The 23,825-nt window shown below is 60.5% G+C and overlaps 1 protein-coding gene across 1 annotated transcript; it reads left to right on the forward strand.

Annotated features, from left to right (window-relative positions):
- Nucleotides 1-616: 616 nt before the first annotated feature.
- Nucleotides 617-23,786, forward strand: MLXIPL (MLX interacting protein like). The gene is made up of 16 exons (XM_065647351.1): nt 617-912; nt 9,882-9,988; nt 10,146-10,228; nt 10,434-10,523; nt 11,793-11,837; nt 12,139-12,337; nt 13,042-13,119; nt 17,755-18,579; nt 19,178-19,251; nt 19,712-19,892; nt 20,598-20,710; nt 20,880-20,999; nt 21,294-21,421; nt 21,746-21,869; nt 23,016-23,145; nt 23,602-23,786. Exons 1-16 carry the CDS (start codon nt 617-619, stop codon nt 23,721-23,723), a joined length of 2,715 nt encoding a protein of 904 aa, XP_065503423.1. The 3' UTR covers nt 23,724-23,786.
- Nucleotides 23,787-23,825: the final 39 nt, after the last annotated feature.

The raw sequence follows: 23,825 nt of genomic DNA on the forward strand, positions 1-23,825 counted from the left end.
GGATGCCCGTTGCTATAATTTTACCTGTTTGTGTCCCTTAATCTGTATTTGTTCCCTTGAAAGTGCAGGGAGACGCATTAGGGCAGAGGCACTGGGTAAACACCTCCCGCTGCTCTCCACGCCGGCAGCAGCGATTAACACCGGGTAAACAGAGCCGACTGCCAGCGAACCTGTGGCCACCAGCGAGGGGGGGACATGGACCACTCCTCCCCAGGTGTGCAGAGGAGATAAAAGCCAGGGTTTCTGGGTGCATTGCATGAGCAGGACTGCAGTGTGGAGCTGCAGCTCCAGTGGCCGGTGCCTGGTGGCCGGTGTCGGGGTGCCATGGCCTGGCTGACGAGCACCATGGGCGGGATCAGCTGCCGCTGCTATAAATAGGGCTGGTGAGCCGCCCCGGCGAGACAAACCGAAAGTTGAACCTCGGAGTGTGGAGGAGAAGCGTGGTCTGGTGTGGGGCAAGTGACGGCGAGGAGGACGAGTGCTGCGGGTGTCCTGTGCTGGGAGCTCCGTGGCATGTGCATGATGGCAACGCAGCGCCCGTAGGGCTCGGCACAACCAGGACGTGGACCACAGTGCTGGGGCAGACTGATACGGGCTCCCCAGGAGGCTCCAGGCGATGGCAGGAGCTCAGGTGGGGCTCCCGGGACCTTTCCCAGAGCCCCAGGTTGGGCCATGCCCTGTTTCTGACTCCGACTCGGACTCTGAGGATGCAGCTGCGGGTGGCACAGGACCCTGCGCCGGGGTGCAGAACCCCTCCCAGGTCATCCACAGTGGCCACTTCATGGTGTCATCCCCGCACAGCGACTTGCTGCCCCGCCGGCGCCACCACCGCGCCGAGCCCGAACCGGCCGATCCCCGGAGCATCGACCCGACCCTCACCCGGCTCTTCGAGTGCATGAGCCTGGAGTACAGGTGAGTCCCAGACCACACCGGCATTCATCTCAGGGACCGCCTGGCTCTTTGAAAGCACGAGGTTGTCTGATCCCTACTGCCCATCCAGGAACATGCTGCTAATTGCCAGCTCACATCATCCTCCTCTTCTCCATGGGGCTGTGATGTGCAATCTGCTCAAAATCTGTCATCCTGGGAGGTTTCAGGGAGAAAGAGCTGATGCTGGGCTGTTGGTCATGGAGCCAGATGAGAAGGTCCACCTTTCTTCACGTGTAGCTTAACCCTCCTTCACCTTCCCCTGAGATCTGGAGTCACTGCACTGGCTGTGGCATCCCCACTGGGCTGGATGGCTGCACAGGGTTTTGCCCAGGGCCTCTTGAAAGCTTCTCTCCTTCTGTCCTGCAAAAGCAGGTGGGTGACTGCATCATTGCCTCAACCACACAAGCCCAGGATGCTCATCCCACAGCTCCTTGGTGACAACAGGAGAGCCTACGTCGTATCTTCTGGTGGCCAGGTCCCCATTCTTGGAGGCAGGCCCAAAGGTTTTGATTTCTCTCACACATAGCATAAGGGTGACTTGCTCTGCTGGTATCAGTGCAAAACTGCTTGCACGGCTTTCCTAAAATGTCCGGGTGAAAGCCTAGAATGATGATGTCCTACTGATGCCCCAGGAAACCAAAATGTCAGGAAAACAGCCTTGAAGAGTTGCCCATTGCCTAGTTCCACACAGCGTCTCACTCAGTTGCTGAGCTCCCAGGTTTGCCTTCAAGTCCTTGAGTTCTTGACACGGTGGAACATGTGGTCATTGCCAGAGCAGCCCTGGTGACGCCGGGCACTGGGACAGCGCTCCAAGGGTACTGGTTGCCACATAGCTGTGCACCTTTGGCCCACTGCCACATACCAGGTTGTGTGGTTTGCTCGCAGCTGGTGGGGCACAGCTCTTCCCCGAGCTGCTGCTTCGGCTGGTGGGAGCACAGTGAGCTTCAGCGCGGGCGACCCAGCTGGGGGTCGTGCTTCATGCCTGGCACTGTTAGGCAAGTCACCCCTGACTGCCATGCACAGGGGACGCTGGTGGCCTCACTCGCTTTTGCTCTCCCAGCCCCTTACTCTGAGCCTTGCAGCTTGGGGTTGGAGGAGCAGACACTGCTGCACCACAAGGTGCTCCAGCTCGGGACCCCTGAGATGCACCACAGCCTCCTTGTGCCCCTGAGCTCTGGTGCTCCCTGGGCGGAAGGGAAGGGGACAGGGTGCAACTGCTTTCACACGTGGAAGGGACCTCCACAGCTGTATGTCACCCAGGGCTGGCCATTGCGCTGCAGACAGGGCTCCATCACTCCAGATCTCTCTACCCCTTGCACTCCTGCAGGGCTTTGTTTCCCTCCTGCACACACGACAGTGCACGCACCAGCCCCAAGCCCAGCACCACGGCAACAAGTAACTGCAGCTGAACAGTAGCCTCAGTGAGGAGGATCCACATCAGCTACAAAGCATTAGTGCAGCCACTGATGGCCACCCCGGAGTCAAGAGCACTACACATGTCTCCTGGCTGCCTTGGTGCAAGAATAGATCTTGCTTAACAACCGTGGGAGCAGCTCTCGGTCTACCATGAAGCCAGGGTAGCTGCAGGCTGTGGAACTCAACCAGGGAAACTTTGACATTGGATGTTCTCCAGACTTCATGCTCTGTTCTTCTCTCTTGGAGTTCCTTTCATCTTTAGACACTCTTCCCCTTCACCTCTCAGCTGTCATGCTCTGCAGCTTGCTGGAACCCTAAAAACAGGACGACAAGCATTGGTCAGAGATCAGGCTCAGCTGAACCTGGACCTGGATGCAGTGCTGGATGCGCCTCTCCACAGGTGGGACTGGACGCTTGCTTTAGAGTTGACCACTCTGCTGGCTACCTGCTCTTCAGGCATTTCTTTTCTCCCTTCAGAAACCTATGGCTTTGCTAATACACTATTGACAGTTGTAAGCAGCAGTGGGAGGAAGGTATCAGAGGGAGGAAATGGAGTTCAAAGATACTTGGTGGACCTCTTAGTCTTATCTGATTTAATACTTCTCTGCATCATCAGCTGTTTCACGCCTTCCAGCCAGGTTCCTCAGAAGGGCTGCTGGTGCAGCACAGCCTCAGCTGGAGTTGTCAGCCAAATGTCCTCCAGTCTTCAGGAGTGCATCCACAGTTGTGTTGTAGACTAGCTCCCTGGTGAAGCAGACACCACTGAAAGGTATCAGCTGGGAGACACCTCTGGAGTTCATAGTCCAACCCTTGGGCAGGGCAGGGCTAACTCCAAAGCCAGATCAAGTTGCTCAGGACCATCATCCTGATGGATGGAGACCCAGGATGGTGAGCCCACCATCTGTCCACTCCGTCCCAGGGCTACACCTCTCTCACAGGGAAGACTTCTCTCCATGGCTCTAATTGGAGTTTCCCTTCTTCCAGCTTGTGTCCATTACCTCTTGTCCTTTCTCAGTGCATGTCTGAGAAGCGTCTGGCTCCATTTCCTCTATGGCCTCCTTTGGGTGGTTGAAGGCATTAAGTAGATCCTCTCTTTGGGTAGCTGAAGGCAGCAAGTAGATCCTCTCTTCACCTTCCCTTCTTCAGGCTGAACAAACCCATCACTCATCCTCCTCTTCTGTCATGTACATCAGTTCCCAACCATCTGAACGTCCTCCTCTGAGATCTCTCCATGTGGGGATCTCTTTTACCGGGGGGACCAATCTGGACACAATACCCAGGCTTGGTCTCAGCGGTGCTGAGTTGGGGGGAACTATCGCTTCTCTTGACCTGCTGGCTCAGCTGTGACTGTTTCAGCCACCGTCCCTCTCTGCCTGGGCTCGTGCCATTTCAAAGGCCAAACACACTAAATTCTCTCAGAACCGCACCATTTTTCAATGGCTGTGGCTGTACATCTGGACAGCTGTAATTCCTCCCCTCTCCAGAATTCCTCCACAGCACTTCACAGACATTCATGGCAGTCCTGGCTCAGCTTGAGCAGTTGCTCTGAGGATCTGCTGTTTAATCCACCATGTGCTGGAGACTGTGCATCACCCTCTCGCTGGGAAAGAAACACTCTCTCCCCATCAAGCCTGCCTTCAACAGAAACTTGTTTCTTCAGATCCCTCAGAGAGAGGCAACTCTCCCAACCAACATCTTCCTCCTGGTGCTGGAGGCTGGGATGAAGCAGTTCCCAGGCCCTTTGTACCCATTTTCCGGGAAACCACTCTCCTTCCAGCAGCATCCCTGCTAAAGACTTCGCGATTCTCCTCCACTCCTTCTTAGAATCATAGAATCATTTAGGTTGGAAACGAACTTTAAGATGATCAAGTCCAACCGTTACCCAGCCCTGGCACTGCCCCATGTCCTGAGAACCTCATCTCCGTCTGTCCAACCAGGGATGGTGACTCCACCACTGCCCTGGGCAGCCTGTTCCAATGCCCCACAGCCCTTGGGGGAAGAAATTGTTCCCCAGATCCAACCTCAACCTCCCCTGGCGCAACTTGAGGCCGTTTCCTCTCGTCCTATCACTTGTTACTTGGGAAAAGAGACCAACACCCACTTCTTCTCCTTCAACCCATTGTATTTCTTGAAGCCCTTCCCTAGACGGCTGTTTCTCCCATGGGTGACCTCCCTGCAGCACACATGGCCTCCCAAGGTTCTCCCAAAGAGCTGAGCAGGTAGAACCGAGCTCCTTCAGGAATTGTTCATGCCGTCATCACCTTAGCATGATCTGCCCAGCTGAGCAAGCTTTCTCCCCATCACAGCAGTGTCACTCCTCGCTCCTTGGTGTCCTGCCTTGCAGAGCTGGTCTCCTGCACTCACGCACCTTCCTGTCACCCAGCGCAGGGAGCCACTGGGTGACTGACCTGGGGAACGGTCCTTCTGAAGGGAAAAAATCTGAATGCAGATGGGAACTGCAAACTGCAGACACCTGTGGCCTTACCTTGCACATATTTATCTTGTGCTTCAGAAGAAGCCTCCTGTAGCTGTCCCCAGAGCATGACATAGATTAACCCCCTGCAAATAAGAAGAGGGGAGATTTAGCAGGTAGGGACATGAGACTGTTAAGTGATGAGGAGTATTAACTCTGTTCCTCTGGTCATTTAAAACACAGCAAACTTCAATTACACCCTTGCATGCTGATTTGGTACTAATTCATCCTCCTGGCAAGCTGAGAGCAGGCTTGGAGGCTCTCCTTGAAGTGGAATTTCTGCTATAGCTTTGCTGTACTCTCTAATTGGTTCTCTCATTCACAATGCCTCAAACACGCATACACGGGGTGGAAAGCACCAGGCAAAGACTCCAGGGATGCAGATGTTGAGCTGCCCTCTCTCCACTTCATTCTCTCAGGATTAACCTGCGCTTCCTTCACCCTCCTGGCAAATCATTCGCCTCAGCTCACTGCAGATCCCCAGCACTCGCCTGCAGCCCCGTGCATGAGCTCAGACCAGCTGGAAGCGGCTCCCGTGGATGTGGCCACATCCTGCAATTGCTGCATCCAGCGCTAGCGTTTGATGAGGCTTCGGTCCCATCCAGACCTCAGCTGGGCCAGGGGCAGTGGGATGCTCGGCCGGGGGACCAGAGCTCGGGGATGATGGCAGCCCCGGCTCGGCAGATCCCTTTGGGGCTTTGCAAAGGGTTCAGCAGCTTCCGTGATGAGTTATCCATATGATGGGCAACGGCAGGTCTGGCCAGGGGGAAAGGCTTATGCTCCAACTAAACCCATTCATGCTGCAGTGTAGCTGCGCTGTGGTTAGCAGCAGGAGCTGCAGCCTTTTCTCTGTCATTTCCCAAGGATTTGGGGCTGATCTTGTCCAAGCAGTGTGCAGCCTGTTCCCACACCGATGCACAGTGGGGTCCTATCTCCAGACATCCCCAAAACAGCTGGTTGTAGAGATGTACCTAGCTCGGCTTGCAGCTATCCAGCTTCCCCGACAACTATTTGCAAGAGGATTTAAACTACTGCTCTTCTCATCTGGGGCACTTCATCCTCACTTTGTGCAGAGGTAAATGGCTGCCCGAGAGGCAGAGCTGTGAGGGCAGAGGCTCTCCTATCTGGGAGTAAATACACAGAGCGGGTCCCTATCTAATCCCCAGTACAGGGTATTGACACCTTTGTCACAACACTGCCCTCAGATTACTCCTGACAGGGCAGAGCTCGCTCCCACCAGAGGCTTTTCATCAGTGCAACACAGTGAAGAAAAAAGCTCATTCAGATAGTAGAGATTTGAAGTCAGATTTGAGCAGAGTGATTTTTTTTTTTTTTTGCTTTGGGGCACTTTTCAGGAAAACTGTGGTTAGATTTTTAACTTTCTTTGCCAGACTCTGGATTTAAAAACATAAAAATTCAAGACAAAATAATGACTTTGGCAGCAAAATTTGTGTGAAATGCAACATGAGCTTCCAGGAAAGGCTGTTGCCATTCAGCCAGCCAGGACCGAGCTGTGTCCCGGCAGCCCGGGGAGCGAGGGGGGCTCTGATGGCCCCACGGGGTCCCTGCCCCTGGCTGCAGGGGGGAAGGTCCAGCAGGCTCCTACCTACCAGAGGACCCTCAGTTTAGCTGTTCCCCTCCTGCTGCCACCCGTTTCTCTTCATCGAGTAATTCCTCCCCCCTCCTACTGCTGTTGATGGAGAGCAAAACACTCATTTTGTCAGGAAAGCAGAGGCTGTAACACCTTCAACTTCTACACAGGCTACATGAATCACAGAGCAAACAAGGTGCAAGTGGCTGAAACGGAGTCCATGCTGACCCACAGCAGGTTTGGCCCCAGGCTGAGCCGTGTCTCCACCTCACCCCACCCCACAGAGACCCCATAGCTGGTGCAGGGGTCTGTGTCCCCATTTCCGCAGCGAGACCTCCAGCCTATTTGGGGCATCCCAAACATTTCTCACACTCAACGTGGGGTTTGCATCCATCTCTCCACAGAGATAATTTCAGGGAAGGGTGGAACAATTTTCAAGGCAAAGCAGGGAGCAAAGATCAGCCTGATAAGCCCCAAAGCTGAAAGGATCGTTACTGAGGAAAAACAGCAGTTAGTGATGAAGCCCAAAGGCATCTCCCCTCTGCCTCCAGGTCCACAGCAGCTCCATGGCCGCAGCCCCGCCAGCCCCACACGTGGCCAGGATGCCTGGCTGCAGTTGCGGGGCTGCAGCCCATGGGCTCGGGCCGCTCCTTTAAACCGGCTGTTGGAGAGGGCGGCACTGGGGAGGAGTGTGGCCAGGTAGCCTTGACCGGTAGGAGCTGGCCGTGTGCCCGGGAAACCCGTCCCTTCCATTGGCTCCTCTGCTTGGCACCACTGCGCTGTTTGCGTTGTGCCACCGGGGAAAGGTCAAAATCCTGGTGATAATGGAGTGGTCAGCGCACAGCCCAGTCCTTAACTCTCTGCAGGCTGGAGCTGCGGGGATACGGGTCCTTCCCCAGCCCCCAGGGCCATGGGTTGGGCTTGGTGTCCCTGGGGACACCGTCCCCATCCAGTCCTGCGGGTGGGAGCACCCGCTCCCAGACACATCGCTGCACCGGGCTCCGGAGGGGTCCCCGGTCCTCGTGTCCCGCAGTGAGGTGGGTCAGCAGCACTGTCCCCTCTGCCCCGGCACGCTCCCAGTGCCCATGGAGCTGCGCAGGAGCAGTGCAGGGGTCTCACTGCCTGCACTGCTGCCTGTTGGGGCTGCCTGGCTGCAGGATGGAGGACAGCACCCTGCCTGCAACAAGCCACCTGCCTGCTGGCTGCACGGAGCTCCCAGCCCAGCTCCTCACCGAGCCAGCACAGCCACCGAGCAAGGGAGCCCCTCCCGCGAGATGGCCATGCTGTGCCGTGGGAGGTAGATTTGCAGGCAGGTTAATGTGGAGTCAGCCAGAATCTTCGTTCAAGAGTGCTCAAAAGTTCCACAAGCTTGAATGAACAAGTGTGCAGCTTCTTAAAGCATTAGCCATGAACTCCTCCTGTTCGCAGCACTGCAGCACGGCCCGATGGCACCTCAAGGTGCATCCGAAGAGATGCAGGAAACAGGAGCTGGGGAAGGGGCTGGAGCACAAGTGTGATGGGAGCAGCTGAGGGAGCTGGGGGTTCAGCTGGAGAACAGGAGCTGAGGGGAGACCTTCTGATCTCTGACCTGCCTGAAAGGAGCTTGGAGCCAGGGGGGGTCGGGCTCTGCTCCCCAGGAACAAGCGCCAGGACCAGAGGAAACGGCCTCAAGTTGCGCCAGGGGAGGTTGAGGTTGGATCTGGGGAACAATTTCTTCCCCCAAGGGCTGTGGGGCATTGGAACAGGCTGCCCAGGGCAGTGCTGGAGTCACCATCCCTGGAGGGGTTGGACAGACGGAGATGAGGTTCTCAGGACATGGGGCAGTGCCAGGGGTGGCTGAAATCAATGATCTTGAGGAGCCATCCCAGCAGGTCGGGGAGGGGATGCTGCCCCTCTGCCCCGCTCTGTGAGACCCCCCTGCAGGGCTGGGCCAGCTCTGGGGACAGCACAGGACACACATGGACCTGCTGGAGAGGGGCCAGAGGAGCCCCAGAAATGACCCGAGGCTGGAACAGCTCTGCTGGGAGGACAGGCTGGGAGAGCTGGGGGGTTCAGCTGGAGAAGAGAAGCTCTGGGAAGAAAAGGGGCCCATAAGAAAGATGGGGACAGACTTTTGAGCAGGGCCTGTTGTGACAGGACAAGGGGTGATGGTTTTAAACCAAAGGAGGGAGATTCAGGCTGGACATGAGGAAGAAATTTTTGCCCCTGAGGCTGGTGAGAGCCTGGTCCAGGTTGGCCAGAGAGGTGGTGGCTGAACCATCCCTGGAGACATCCCAGGCCAGGCTGGACAGGGCTCTGAGCAACCTGAGCTGGTGCAGATGTCCCTGCTCATGGCAGGGGGGGCACTGGGGAGCTGGGAAGGGCCTTCAACCCAAACTCTTCTGTGATTCCATGATTCTATACAGCCGGCTTTGCCCCAAGGCCATGCCCTGGTGGGTGGGAGAGCCTGGCAGACACTGCGCTCATGGAGAGCAGTGAAAAGGGTCCCAAAGTAAGGTAGAGTGACCGCAGTCTTCCTCCAGAGCTCCTGGGGCAGCAGGATGCTCAGGACCCCCCAGTGGGTGCATGCAGGGGAGTCGTGTCCCTCGGCTGGAAAGAAACGATGATTAGTGCAATGAGGCTGGCCGCACTGCAGTACCCATGAGGGACATCACCACCATCATGATGAGTTGCAGAATGAACACAGCTGCCTCCAGGAGCTGGGAAATGAGACGGAGGGAGCCCAGCTCTGGCTGGGGGCTGGGGCGAGCGGTGCAGGTTTGCAGGGATGGATGCGGAGAGGAGCCCAGGGCAACGCTGGTCCTGCTCTATGCCTCTCTTGGGGCACAGCAAGCGTCCCTTAACATCCTTAACATCCTCCAGCTTGCCGTCCTGCCCTCCCCAGCCCCACGCAGATTGCTGCCCCTGCCTGTCCCGCTGCCTGCGCCTGCCCCCAGCTGAAGGTAGCATTTCCAAGCCTTGCCTGGCATTAAAAGGAAGGTCAGAAATAGCTGCCCAAATGCTGCAATGAGGCAAGAGCCACAGCAGCACATGTTCGCGGGTGTCTCGCCTGGGCGGGAGACTTCCCTTCCCATCCCACGGGGCTGGGACACAGCCGTCCTGGCCAGGGGCAGCAGGATCCCACCTTGGACCCGTGGTTCAAGCCTCCGTGAATCAATTCCTCCATGTGCTGTGCTTTAATCCCAGGGCTTGAGAAGCCTCGTGTGGGCCTGTGAGGTTCATGGTTTAGGTCTGTAATGTTCTCAGAGCGAACAAGAGCTGAGGGTGCTCCCGTGGGTGCTTCCGTGGGTGCTCCCGTGGGTGCCAGGCAAGCAGCCTGCAGCAGAGCCACACGGCCATGCCTGCTCCAGACTTGCCACCAGGCTGATGGCCTTGGGGCATCTCCAGACTCAGCCTCCCTGGGAGACCCCCAACCAGGAGGGCTCTGGAATAGTACCCCCCCCTCAGCCTCTTCTTTGCTTGCTGTTTTAGTGGGAAGTTGGTGTCTCCAAAGTGGAAGAATTTCAAGGGGCTGCGGCTGCTTTGCCGGGAAAAAATCCGTCTCAACAACGCGATCTGGAGAGCATGGTACATCCAGTGTGAGTATGGGGCCAGACCCTGCTCCATCGGCCACATGCTGGCGATGTCGGGTGGGATGGGGCTGGCACCAGGGCAGCGATGCACAGGTACACAGACACTTTCGTGTGCCCAGGGACGGAGCCATGGGTAACACCAGCCATGTTTTCCTCCATGCAGATGTGGAGCGGAGGAAGAACCCTGTGTGTGGCTTCATCACCCCGCTGGAGGGGTCGGAGGCTGATGAGCACCGAAAACCAGAGGTAGGGCATGGTCCCTCGCAGCTCTCTGGGCCAGAAGCAGATCTGAGTGGCACAGATGGGAGTTGAGCATGCAGGGCACAGAGCTCATTGTATTTCATAGATTTGCTGGGAAAGATGTTCCTGACATGGCACAAGGGAGCCAGCCCTGGCTGTGTGGTGCTGGGGCTGGGGGTCTCAGTTGTGACCTCCTGTCCTTCCCCCCCAGGCTGTTGTGCTGGAGGGCAACTACTGGAAACGCCGCATCGAGGTGGTGATGAGGGAGTACCACAAGTGGAGGATCTACTACAAGAAGCGGGTGAGTGGCCCTGCCGATGCTGCTCCCCATCCCATGGCAGTGGCACTGGTGGGACGAGATATTAGCATGCCCAGTGGGGAGCCACGGCTGACCAAGAGCGGGATGTGGCACGCAAGATGCCAGCATGGGAGTGGGATGCTGCCTGTCCCCATGGTGCCAGTGGCAGGGAGCACAGCGGGGACCCCAGCTGCCTGCAGTGCTGTGGTGTGTTCCAGCAGCCCAACCTGGGCTCCCAAACTGGTGAAGAGTCTGGAGCACAAGTGTGATGGGAGCGGCTGAGGGAGCTGGGGGTTCAGCTGGAGAACAGGAGCTGAGGGGAGACCTTCTGATCTCTGACCTGCCTGAAAGGAGCTTGGAGCCAGGGGGGGTCGGGCTCTGCTCCCCAGGAACAAGCGCCAGGAGCAGAGGAAATGGCCTCAAGTTGCGCCAGGGGAGGTTGAGGTTGGATTTGGGGAACAATTTCTTCCCCCAAGGGCTGTGGGGCATTGGAACAGGCTGCCCAGGGCAGTGGTGGAGTCACCATCCCTGGTTGGACAGACAGAGATGAGGTTCTCAGGGACATGGGGCAGTGCCAGGGGTGGGTTAACCGTTGGATTGGATGATCTTGAGGGGCTCTTCCAACGAAAATGATTCTGTGATTCTGTGATTCTATGATTCCATGATTCTGTGATTCTGTGATTCCATGATTCTATGATTCTATGATTCTATGATTCTATGACTGTGCCCTGCTCAGAGCACGATCTGGGGCTGGGTTTGGCAGCGCACCCACAGCACACGTGTTGGGGCGGGTTAAGTGGGGCCACAGCTCAGCCGCCGCGCTCCGGCTAGGCTGGGTTTTACTGGCACGCCGCTGGCAGCCGCGGCTCACCCCGGCAGCACGTGCTGCCAGGCAGGCCAGGAGGCTCCGCATCACTCCAGGTGCCCGCTCTTGGGTATGCTGGCACCACGACCTTGGCCACCTGCCACATGGGGTGGAGCATGGTCCGGTCTCCTCCCCAGCCTCTTGCTCGGACCGATAAAGGCCATGGGTGCCACGGGCGGGCAGGGCGCTGGCAGCCTCGCACCGCCACACACCGCCTGTCCCACTGCTGCGGCGGCTGCTCAGCCCAGACCCTGTAGAGTAAAGGCAGATGTGAACTCGTGGCGGCCACGCTGAGCCCCGCAGTGACCCCGCTCCTGAGCACTGCCCGCTTCTCCTCTGCCCCTGGCTCTGCCCCGCACCCTGCCCGCCCTGGCTGGGGACTGACTCAGGCCATCCTCTCCTTCCAGCTTCGCAAGTCTACCCGGGAGGGAGAGCTCTCCAGTCCAAAGCAGGTGAGTCTGGGAAGGGTGGGGAGGAGGGAAAAAGGGGATGCAATGCAGACCCCTGCGCTGGGCAGCTTGGGAGAAGGGTGGATGAAAGGCCCAGGGTGTGACAAGCCCAATGGGGTGGGATGCCAGGCCCTTAGGATGACAGATTCACCCTTCTGCAGGCACCAGGATGCCAGGTGTGAGGCTTTGGAGTGATAAACGCTGCAGTAAGAATGGGAACTGCAAGAGAGAGCAGCTGGGGAGCCAGGCATGGACTTGACCCACAAGAGGTGCCCACCTGGCTCCTTTGCTCCATCTCATGCAGGATGAGGATGTCTGGAGGCCAACGGAGAAATGGTGCAACCAGCTTTTCTGCAATGTGGTGCCCATGCTCCTTGGGGATGAGGAAGAGGAGCCGGGGGGCAGGCAGCACTTTGACTTGGACACCTTCCTCTCGGACATCTCTGATACCCTCTTCACCATGACACAGACGCCCAGCGCCCACCAGAAACTCCCCGAGGATGGTAGGTACCCCAGACCATGCTCTAATAGGAGGTGGAGGAGGTCCAGGTGGGCAGCATGCACCATAGCACCTTCTTGACTCTTGGCTTAGCCCTTGAGAGCTGCCACCCTGTGTCCTCTGGGCAGATGGGGTCCCCTGGCATCCCTCCTGCCTGGGGCAGGAGGAAGGGATTCTCCTGCCCTGCCCAAATGCAGCAGGGAGCCACCAGAGGAGGGGATGCTCCTGCTCCGCCCAAATGGAGCTTTTGTTCTGTTTGGGCAGGGTAGGAGGACCTCCTCTTTCGGTAGCTCCCTACAGACCAGGCAGGCTGTCCCAGGTGGGATGGGGTGAGCTGCCTGAGGAGGGTTGCCCCCATGAAAGACCTTGTGCCAACTTCCATGGCCACTCTTTGCTATCCCTGCCTGGCCAGGACTCTGGAGCTCCTGCAGCACCAGGCAGGACATGCACCAAGTATCAGCTTCTCTCTGGGGTTCTTGGGTGCTGGATGAGGTCCCAGAGGTGGGGACAGGATGGCTCTGAGTCTCTGCAGGGTGGGTGCCCAAGTCGCTGCCCGTGCACGGCAGCAGGGCACGGTGCAGTGATGTGGGGTGACTCTGGGGTGCCACCGAGGGGTGGCAGCCAGGCATATGTGGTGGAGTAGCCCTGCAGGAAGGTCTTGGGGGTGCAGTGACTGAGTCCCAATGTTGCAGCTCTGCTCTTTTCCAGCATACGTTGGGAATGCTGACATGATACAGCCAGACTTGGCACCCCTGCAGCCCAGCCTGGATGACATGGAGATCTCAGGTAAGAGCCAGCCTGGATGCTGTACCACAGGCCACACAGCCTAGCATGCTCTGCACCCCAAAGCAGCCCAAAATGGGGGGCCAGAGGGTTGGCCAAGGAGCAGCAAGAGCTGCTGGGGCAGCCAGAAAGCCCCAGACATCCAGTGGCATAGAAAAAACAGCGTGTGTGGGGCAGGGTGCTGTGGGGCAGGGGCTCAGCCTGCACCTGGGGCAGAGCCACGGCAGGTCAGGAAGAGCCTGGCCAGGGACTGTGGGAAGGGATTTCTGCAAACAGGAGTGTGAAACCACCTCAGTTTGGCTACAGCGAGAGGAAGGATAATTGTTTCCTGCAAGAAAGAGGAAACCTCTAGAGAGCAGGTTCTGTGTTGCTGTGTTCCCCTCCTCACCCCTGAGCCACCCAGGTGGGGCTGGCCCAGAGATGGGACCCTGTGCTGGGCTGTGCCACATCCTCTGGGGACGGGTCACCATCCCTGCCAGGCTGGCCCCGAGAGACAAACCTGGTGTCCAGATGAGGCAAGGGGACTGCCAGGGAGACAAGTGAGCAATTGTAACAGCAGCCTCCTGTGGGGCTGCCACTGGTGCTGCTGCACAGGCTCTGAGCCACAAGTGTCCAAGAGCACCGTGGAGTTGGTGGGGACATGTCCGGGTCCCAGCTGTGCTGTGCGGTGTCCCTGTACGCCAGGGCAAGGCAGCTCTGGTGCACCCTGTACCAGGGACCAGCTCTGCCCTTGAACTGGTGGCCTGGGCACAGTGGGAGCTGGTGTGAGCTGGGGGCTGCAGCCCTCTAGGGCAACACCAGCATCTCCAGAGCCCTCTGCTTGTCTGTGAGCAGCCTGCAAGCTTCACACAGTCTCCACTTCCCTCAGTGGGAGGAAGCAAGGGTGTTTGCACCATACGGCTCTGGGGTGATGCAAGAGCAGATGCTGGTGGGGAGCAGGCGGGGGCACCCTGATGTGCCGGGGCAGTGCTGGGATGTCCTGGGGATGGAGGGTTTGGGGTGGGAAGGCTCCTGCCAGCCCTCCCTGGCTCATTCCCTCCAGAGGTCCCATCGGGTGAGTGGTGCTGGGAAGAGAGTCTGTCCTCAGGGCTGGGCCTTTGCCAGAGGGCAGAGGAGACCGAGGGCAGAGCTCATGGGGCTGCAGCTTCAGCAGGGGAGCAGGAGGGGCAGGGCTGAGCTCTTCTCTCTGGGACAGGGACAGACCCCAGGGAATGGCAGGAAGATGTGCCAGGGGAGGGGCAGTTGGACACGAGGAAAAGGTTCTTCACCCAGAGGTGCTGGACACTGGAACAGGCTCCCCAGGGAGGTGTCCCGGCCCCAACCTGACAGTGTTCAAGAAGAGACTGGACAACGTCCTCAGACACACGGGGTGACCTGTGGGGTGTCCTGTGCAGGGACAGGAGTTGGACTCCATGATACTTGTGGGTCTCTCCCAACTCAGGACATTCTATGATTTGCCTCCTGTCCTCAGGTGCCCCTTGAGGGTGTCAGTTGCTGGGAGGTGGGACAGCTCCAAATGGGTTAAAATGACATTTGGCAAGAGTCCCTTCCCCCAGGAGTTCCTGCATGGCCATGGAAAGCTGCAGCAACCCCTTTCAAGCATCACCTCACCACAGTGGTGTCACAGCAGCAGCCCCAGCACCTCTCTTGGTGGACCCAGCTCCTGTCCATGCTGCCAGCGTGGCAGAGCTTGTGCTCAGGAGGAGATGGCAAGGGGCATGGCAGTGCCCATCTGAAGTGACATATTTCTATGAGCAGCCAATTTAGAATCATAGAATGTCCTTAGTTGGAAGGGACCCACAAGGATCATCAAGTCCAACTCCTGTCATGTCTTTATTTCCTGGGGAAAAGCCCTGCATTTCGCTCCAGGGCGCTACCTGGGAAAACGATGGGTCTTGCTGCAAGCAAGTACATCACAGGAAAGTGTCTCTTCCCATCCTGACCATGCCCAGCAGCTCCACATGGGCAGAGTGGTGCGGCTGGGGAGGGTCTCAGCCCAGGCGGGGTCAGGGATGGCACCCCAGGGTTCTGTGCCCTGGGGAGGGCAGGACCCTGCAGGGCACTCAGAAATGCATTGCATGGAGTTTTGTCCTGGATGTGGTATTTGCAGAGATGCTGCGCAGAGCAGCTCACCCCAGTGACAAGGGGTGACAGTCCCATGACAGCTGAGCACTGCGTGTGTTGAGTGACGTGTGTGCTGGGCTGTGCGGGTGTGCGAGACAGCTGTGCAGAGCAGAGACGTGTGCGCACACTGTGCCATGGGCAGCACCGGCGCCGCGTGCCCATGGGACATGGGAGCAGCAGGGAGAGGAGATGAGGGGTGAATGCTGGGTGCTGGGTACCAGAGCTGTGGGTGGCAGCCATCCCAGTTATGTCCCCAAGGCCACTTTTCTAGCAGGATGTGCGATGGCTTCTCATGGCTGGGGAGCAGGGATCCTCCCAGCAGCCTCGTGCAGAACACTGGGTGAAAGAGTATGGGGTGGGCACTGCGATGGTTGGGACACGGCTGCTGCAGGGTCACAGGGCTGTCACCGTGTCTGGTGGCAGTGGCAGAGCTCAGCGCCTGTCACTCAGCACATGCAAACCAATCCCCACATGAGGAAGCACCTCGTGTCCGCAGCGCGTGCCAGAGCGTGGTGTGGGGGGATGGAGAAGTCCCGATGGCAGAGGGGAGGGAGCAGCCCAGCCCCGTGCCCTGCTGGCACCGCGCTCCAGGTAGGACCCACGCCGGGCGCCGGAGTGCTGGGGGCTGGGCTGGCTGTCCCGTAGGATGGCATCACACTGCAGGGCTCTCCCAGAGCCTGGGGCCAATGCTGGAGGGTCCTTGGTTTGGGAATGGGCTCTGTAGCCCCGATCCCACTGGAGAGCAGCCCCAGGTGTGAGTGGGATGCCAAAGGTGTGGTGTGCCGACCGCATGGGCTCTTCTCCCTTGAGCAGCGCCATGTCCTGGCCACACCGCGTGGCCTGGGAGCAGGTCAGGGTGATGCAGGGGTGGAGAAGAGCGTGGTCAAGAGCTGTGGGGTGGGGAAGGGGCAGGAGAAAGGGAGGACAGGGCGCTCAGGCGCTGCCAGCCACCTTCCATCCTTGCAGCGCAGCGAGAGACACAAGAGGAATTGAATCTGCAGAGTTGGGCACCAGAAATGCCTATAAATACCCACAGAGCTTCAGTGCCAGTGGCAGGGGACAGTGTGGGGCTGGGCACAGCGGAGGGCTGGGGACAGCGTGGGGCTGGACGCTGTGCCCCGAGGAGGCCGAGCCCCTGCCTGGCAGCACCGCGGTGCAGGGGAGGCTGTGCCGTGGTCCCTCGGCAGGGCAAGGGGCGATCTGAGGGCTCAGTGGCGGCACTGCCCCATCTTGCACCGGTGCCACCCTCAGTTGGCAGCACATGGCACTGCTGGAATCATCACCATGCTCAGCCCCACAACATCCCACTCTGCTGCACAGTTGCTCCTCTGGCGTAGATTCCAAGGGCTCCCAGGCCTTTGTGGGTCCCAGCCAGGGCAGCCCAGGGCCCACAGCCTGGGGGGAGCGCAGGGTCCTGCAGCCTCGCCGCTGCCCATGGCACGGCCGCATGCTGGGCAGGCACAACCAGCATGGGGGCTCGGCTGGGCTCTGCTGGCAGCAGCGATGCTCGTGCTCACGCCAGCTGAGGGGTTTGGAGCACGGCTTGCCAGAGGGGACGTGAGTGCCTGTGTCCTGGGGCAGCTGCTCAGGCAGAGCCCGTGCCAGGAAGTGCCACTCGGGTGCCTGCAAACCCAGTCAGTGCTCCTGCTCTGCCCTGCACCCAGCAGCCCCATCCCTGCCCCACAGCCATCCTCTCCAGGGAAACCCTCCTGGTGGTGATGCCCGAGCCAGTGCTGGTACAGGCAACGGCTGCACCGAGCCAAGGTGTGAGTGGAGTTGATGTGCCCAGGGAGCTCATTTCACCAGGGTGGCGGCTGCCCCAAGTGTCAGGCCAGCCCTTTGCGCCGCGGTGTCTGGGCCTGCGGAAGGAGCGGGGTTGTGGGAAGGGGAGAGGAAGGGAGAGGGAGTCACGGCAGGGTCACGGGGCTCGGCTCCGGGAAGGCCATGGGATGTGGTTAGCCGCAGACTTCCCGCACGGCAGTGCTGGCGTGGGGAGGCAAGCACTCACCACGGCTCCAGGGGACGGTCCCCCTGGTCTGGGAACGTGGTGACCCACTCCTCTGAGCCTTCCGCTGTGGCTGCCCCACAGCCTGGGTGTCGCGGTCCCTGCCCCAGCCCGGGGCTGGTTCAAGAGGAGCTGGATGGCCATGCACCCCGCTGGCAGCAGCCTCAGTGCTGGAGCACGCAGCACCCAGCTGGGTGTCAGGGGCAGGGTCCCCACCCTTGGGTGGCACCCCGGGTGGGTTTTCCTGTCCCCATGCATGTGGCAAGGCTGGCCCAGAGTGCACGGGCTGCCTCTTCCCTCCATACTCCAGCATTTCACAGCCTGGGTGCCAAATCCGCCAGCAGAGCTGGGACCTGCCCCAGCCCCACAAGGTGAAGGGCTGGCAAATTTGCAGGACTGGCAAATCCTTGGCAGGGCTGGTCACGGAGTACAGCTTCCCCTGGGGCTTGTCAGCCCCGTTTGGGAAGGGCCGCTCATGCCTGTCACCCTGTCTCCGCTTGTCACTGCAGATATTTTCACCAGCTACCGGCCACCACCATCGCAGATGCAACCGGGCTACCAGGAGCCGCCCTGCTTCGTGCCCATGGCTGAGCCCCAGTTTGGCAGCGGGGGGTCCCTCATGAGTGCCCGGGATCTCCCCGCCAGCCCTGAGGCCCCGCTCCCACCCAGCACCCTCCTTCAGGTGAGCAGGACCCTGGCCCGTGGCCCGCGGCTGCCGGTGGCCCAGCCACCCCCCCTGACCCTCCCATGTCTCCCACAGCCCAGCAGCGCCTCCCAGCTCGGCATCCATGGAGACTTCCTGGCCCCCGAGCTCCCCCCAACCCCGCTGCCCCCCGAGCCCCCCGCTGCAGCGCCCAGCCTCAGCCCCCCGCTCCGACACAAGCCCCTGCTGCAGTATGGCCTCCCCAGCAAGTGCCTCAGCCTGGAGCCACCGGGGCCCCCCTACGCTCCCCTCGGGGTGCCACTGCTGGCACCGGACCCCCTATTCTCCCCTGCCCCAGCCCCCCACTCCAAGTGGGGTTCACCTGTCCCCTCGCTCCTCACCCACGCTGCCTCCCCACTCTCAGCGCCCTGCTTGCCCCCCCACACCCCGGGGCTGGGCTATGCCGCAGGCATGGTGCCCCCGGGGTACCCCGGCCTGGCTGCCCCCCAGCTCCTGCCCCCTGCCCTGCTCGGCGACCCCAGGTTTGCCCCCACAAAGGGGCAGCCCCAGGGTGGGAGCAGGCGGCCGAAGGTGAAGCCCGGCGGCACCAAGGTGAAGAAGCTGGCGGGACCCCCCGTGCCACCCCCCCGGGCCGTGCCCACTCCCTGCCTGAGCCAGCTGCTGACCACAGGTAATGGGGCTGGGGCTGCGGGGACACGGGGAGATGCTATAGGGGGATTGGAGGGGGGGTCGCTTTTTCCCCGGGGGTGGGACGCTGGGGATGCTGGGCAGGGCACGTGGCTGTCCCCACAGTGCAGCAGCACCCAACCCAGCAGTGAAGCCCAGGCGAGCCCCCCAGCTCCAACAGCCCCGTGAGGGAGACGGGGCCCAGCAATCCCCAAGGCTTGACCACGGGCACTGCTGCCAAGTCCCCTGATCTCCAATGGCCCTGTTGGCACAGATGGGGTGGGGGGTCACTGGTGTCCTACCTGTTCTGTGATGGGACGGGTCCTGCACAAGTTGTTGCATCCAGCCCCACGCTGGGCTGAGGAGGGGCTGGGTGTCCCTGCCTGCACCACAGCTCCCTAGGACATCCCCACTGCTGGACATCCCCGCTGCTGCGGCACCTCTCTCCAGGGGCTGCTTCATCCTTCCCCAGGGTGGATGGGCGGGGAAGGGGCTGCAGCGAGGCCAGTGCTGGGGACTGGCTGTCCTGTGGGGCAGGAAGGGTCTCCTCAGTCCTGATACCCTCACACAGAGACACCCTTCTGCTCCCTGCCCTCTTGCAGCCAAGCAGGAGCTGCCCCTGGATGCCACACACCCGATGGGTGCAGGACTCATGCCCGCGTCCCCTCTGTCCCCGGTAAGCACTCGCCTACCCCCCCAGGCTGGGAGTTGACCCCCCAGGTCAGCAATTGCCCTCCTGGTTGCTGGGGCCGGGGTAGAGCCACCCTATGGCAGATGGGAGATGGGGCTCTGTGGGGTCACCCATTGTAATATGGGGCTGGACAGGCATGGGGTGAAGGAGGGCACATGTGGCTGGGGTGGCAGGAGTCACCTGGGTGTTTTCTCCGGTAAAAGCAGCAGGGCAGAGGTGGGAAACACCTGGCCTGCAGGGCCCCTTTCCTGGTGACACTGCCCTGGGGCAATGGGCTGGGGCTGCTCCTGCAGGTGGTGGGATGGGGCTGCACATCCCCGCCCCGGGAGTCCTCACAGGCATTACGCTGTCAGTGCCTGGGCACTGACTGACCAAAGGGGAATGTCTGGCCCCCGGTGTGCATGGGGCACTGACCCCCCAACCTCCCTCTGCCTTCTCCCAGCAGCAGAGCGCTGTCCCCGATGTCCCTGCCGCCTTCCTCTCCAGAATGGCCCAGCTGAGCCCAGGACTGGCTCCTGGTTCCAGCCCTTCCCAAACGGTGCCGGTACCGGTGCCGCTGGCGGGTACCCAGCCGGGCCCACCACTGGTCCCCAAGGCGGAGCGGCTCTCCCCAACATCGGTTTGCGGTGAGTCTGGGGTGTCACAAGGATCTCCACAGGATGCCTTGTTTCCTGCATGGAGCTTGGACCAAACATTGTGGGAATGTTTAATTTCGCCTTCTATCCCAGCTACTGACATTCACCCAGCTGAGCATGGGGGATTTGTTTGTGCTGGGGAGGGCACAGTCCCTTCACCTGCCTCCTTCTACAGAGGCAAAAGCAGAAACAGGAAAAGACAAAAAGGAGCAAAATGTCAGACTGTGGTTTTGAAAACCCAAAGCTTGGTTTTCAAGCGGGAAGCACCCTGCTTTCACCCACAGAAACCAGAGCGGCGGCTGGAAACCAGGCTCTGGTGTCACTCCCAGTTTCAGTTTGGTGCTGCAGACCATAGCCTTGCTGCCCACAGGACTCTCTCCTGGTGATTTCCACGCCTAGAAACGCTGGGAATTTAAAATGTCCCACCCCAAATGTACCCATTTCTGAGCGGCTGTAAAATGAAGGGCATTTGGGATAAGACAAAGCAATAAGATGTGGTTGGATGCTGAACTAGAGCACCCCTATCAGCTGAGCAGAGTGGCTGCCCCGGTGCTGGGGTAACACTGCAGGCTGCTCCTCTCTGCCCATCCCAGCGCAGGACCCTGGTGTTCACCCGTCATGAGGGGCCGCAGCTGCTGCCACCCCTCTCCCAAGAGCATCGCCCCTCTCCCCAGAGCATCGCCTCTCCTTTTCCAGGCAGTGACTGGCCCAAGCCTGGCCAGGCTTCTCCGGGTCCTGCTGTGGGGCTGGGCGCTGGCATCTCCCTGCACCACCCTGTGTCCCGGCGGGGCAGGCCTGAGTCCAGCAAGGTATGACAGGAGCAAATGCTGCCTTTGCTCTGGGGACAGCCTCCTTTCCTGCTGCCCCTCGAGCTCCACCCTCACCCTTGCTGTGAGCTTTGGGCAGCCTGTCCCGCATGTCGGGGCAGCCCAGGGCTCTTACGACTGCTGGGAGGTGCCTGACGACACTGGCCTGCAGATGGAGAGCCGTCGCATCACCCACATCTCTGCCGAGCAGAAGAGACGCTTCAACATCAAGCTGGGCTTCGACACGCTGCACAGCCTGGTGAGCACGCTGAGCGCCCAGCCCAGCATCAAGGTGAGCACCCAGGGCTGTGCAGACAGGCCCTGGGCACACAGGGACACGGTGTGTCACCCAGGGATGCTGCGTCCCTGGGCTGCCCTGGCATGTGGGACAGGAGCCTGCGAGCCCACTCCAGGCACAGGAGACCCAGGCAGTGTGGCTATGCCGGGGTGCTCTGCGCTCCGGAGCCCGTGGCAGAAGCTGCCCAGGCTCAGCAGCATGGAACACGGCACCTCCAGCCCTACTGGTGACCCACGCCCTGCCCAGCCGGTGAGGTCCCTTCGCCTTCTCAGCCCTGTGTCCTCCCAGGTCAGTAAGGCCACCACCCTGCAGAAGACAGTCGAGTACATCTGCAAGCTGCAGCAGGAGCGGGCAGCTCTGCAGGACGAGGCGCAGCAGCTGCGGGAGCAGATCGAGGAGCTCAACAGCTCCATCAAGTAAGGAGGAGATGGTGGAAGGGAGCCCCTGCATGCGTCGGGGCCACCGGGCAGGGCAGGTGGCAGCACCGGGCAGGCAGCAGGACACAGCAGGTCTCCTGAACCTCCCAGGACCTGCATTTGACCGTTAGCCCTCAAACCCTGTTTGGGGGGAGGGATGATGCTCAGGAAGCAGCGCTGTGTGGAACTGGAGCATGTGGACATGCTGCACAGCCACGCTGGGAGGGGGACATGGCCTGCCCACCCCTACTGAGGCCCCGTGGGGCGGCCCCATGGCTCCCAGCCTCCCGAACACAGACCCACAGCACTGCCTGTGCCCCACAGCCTGTGCCAGGAGCAGCTGCCGGCCACAGGGGTGCCCATCACGCGCCAGCGCTTCGACCAGATGCGCAGCATGTTCGACGAGTACGTCCGCTCCTCCACGCTGCAGAACTGGAAGTTCTGGATCGTATCCTTTGGGGCCAGTGCCTGCTGCTCACTCTGACCCCTCCACCAAGCACCAGGTTCTCTGGTTCAGCTGCTGCTCCTGGGCCTGTGGGGTCCCTCTGGCTTGAGAGGCTCTGGGGACCATGGGGAGACGTTTCTCAGCCATGGTGGGAATGTGCTGAGGTGCTGTGGTCAGGAGGAAGTTTCTGTGACAAGGGAGCAAATGGAGTAGGAGCAAATGGTTTGTCCTTGGGAAGAAGGGAAATCACCAGCAGACCTCAGCTCATGCAGGGAAGAACTCCTGATGACACAGGAACTGGCTTTGCGAGGCAGCAGCCATCAGCTAGAGATTAGGAAAGGTCCAGACACAAAGCTGGGGACATCATGGCTTGGCCTTGGTGGCCACAGGGCACAGCACCCTGGAAACCCAGCTGTGCCCATGCCTGGGACACGAGCCTGGGCTCCACGTGGTGGAGAGGATGGAGGGGACCAAGGGCCAGAGAACAGGGTGTCACAGGGCTGGACCTGCTTCTCCGTGAGTGGGGATTAGACACGCTGGGGCCATTGAGCCTGCAGAGACTCTGCGGTCGACAAAATCCCCAGTGTCACAGGGATGGGCAGGCCCTGCTGCCCACAGCGCAGGCAGCGCAGGCAAGGGAGAGGTGGCTCCTGCTGCAGTTTGGGAGCACTGTGGAGCTCCTTCCACAGGATGCTGGGGATGCTAAAGCTGACACGGCTCCAGGATGAGCTCCTGGCGGAGGTATCTGCTGTGGATTACTACACACACAGTCACCGGTCCCCAGCAGTGGGCCCTGGAGGCTGGGAGCACCATAGGAGCACACGGGACACACGGGTGTCATACTCTATTCCTGGGCACTTCAGAGCACGCTGTGCTAGCTGGCTCCTTGATCTGCTCTGAAAGAGTTGTCTTGTGTCTAAACAAGCACTTCTGGAAGCCCCAGCTGGGACAGAGTTTACACAGCTCTCCCACTGCCTGCCACGGGTGACACTCGTGTCCGTCACCCCAGCAGCAGGAGCTGGTGTCCAGCGCGGTGCTGCACTGAGGCAGGCACTAGCAGCTCTGCTCCACAGTCCTGCTGCCCACACCTGCTGGGTGGGTGATCATGGCCTTTGCAAGTCTGGTCCTTAACTCTGCTGCTCCCATCAGTTCAGTATCATCATCCGACCCCTCTTTGAGTCCTTCAACTGCATGGTCTCCACAGCCAGCATGGACAGTCTCACCCAGACGTCTCTCGCCTGGCTGGACCAGCACTGCTCCCTCCCAGCGCTTCGGCCGAGTAGGTGGCCCTACTCCTATCCAGGCACCCCAAAGAAGCCGGGCTGGCCTCTTGGCATGGACTGGTGGCAAAGCAGAGGAAAAGGACGGGGTGTCCTGGGGGCGGTGGGGCTGGCACTGCACGGCAGGGAAGCACCGGTGGGACATCCCGGGGCTGCGTGCCCGGGGCTTTTCCGTGCTCCTGTCACAGCCCCGCTCCAGCTGAGCTGCTGCTGCCCTGACCCGAGAGCCCGTGTCCCGGCTGGGCAGGGCTCAGCCCCCCCAAAGCCCCACGGGGTGGGTTTCCCTTCAGCCCTTCTGCAGGGCTGTGGCAGGGACCTGTCGTGCTGTTCTCAGGCCATGGCGGGCCGGAGCGGGGATGGGAACAGCCACCTCCCCGGGGATGGGGGAACCCGGGCCCGTTCCAGCCCCCGAGGCACGGCGGGGGACCGGCTGACACATCCCCCTGTCCCCGCAGCCGTCCTGAGCTCCCTGCGGCAGCTGAGCACCTCCACCTCCATCCTGAGCGACCCGGCCCGTGTCCCCGAGCAGGCCACGCGGGCCGCGGGGGGGCTGGGCCGCGGCGGCGGCTCCTCGTAGCGGCCCCGCGGGCTCCCCCGGCCCCGCCACGGCCCCGGCGCTGCCGGACGGACGCCCACCGCCAGCGCGGAGCCGCCACGGCCGGAGCCCGGGACAGCGCTG

This window comes from Caloenas nicobarica, chromosome 17 (genome assembly GCF_036013445.1).
Source record: "Caloenas nicobarica isolate bCalNic1 chromosome 17, bCalNic1.hap1, whole genome shotgun sequence".
In the NCBI taxonomy this organism is placed as follows: Eukaryota; Metazoa; Chordata; class Aves; order Columbiformes; family Columbidae; genus Caloenas; species Caloenas nicobarica.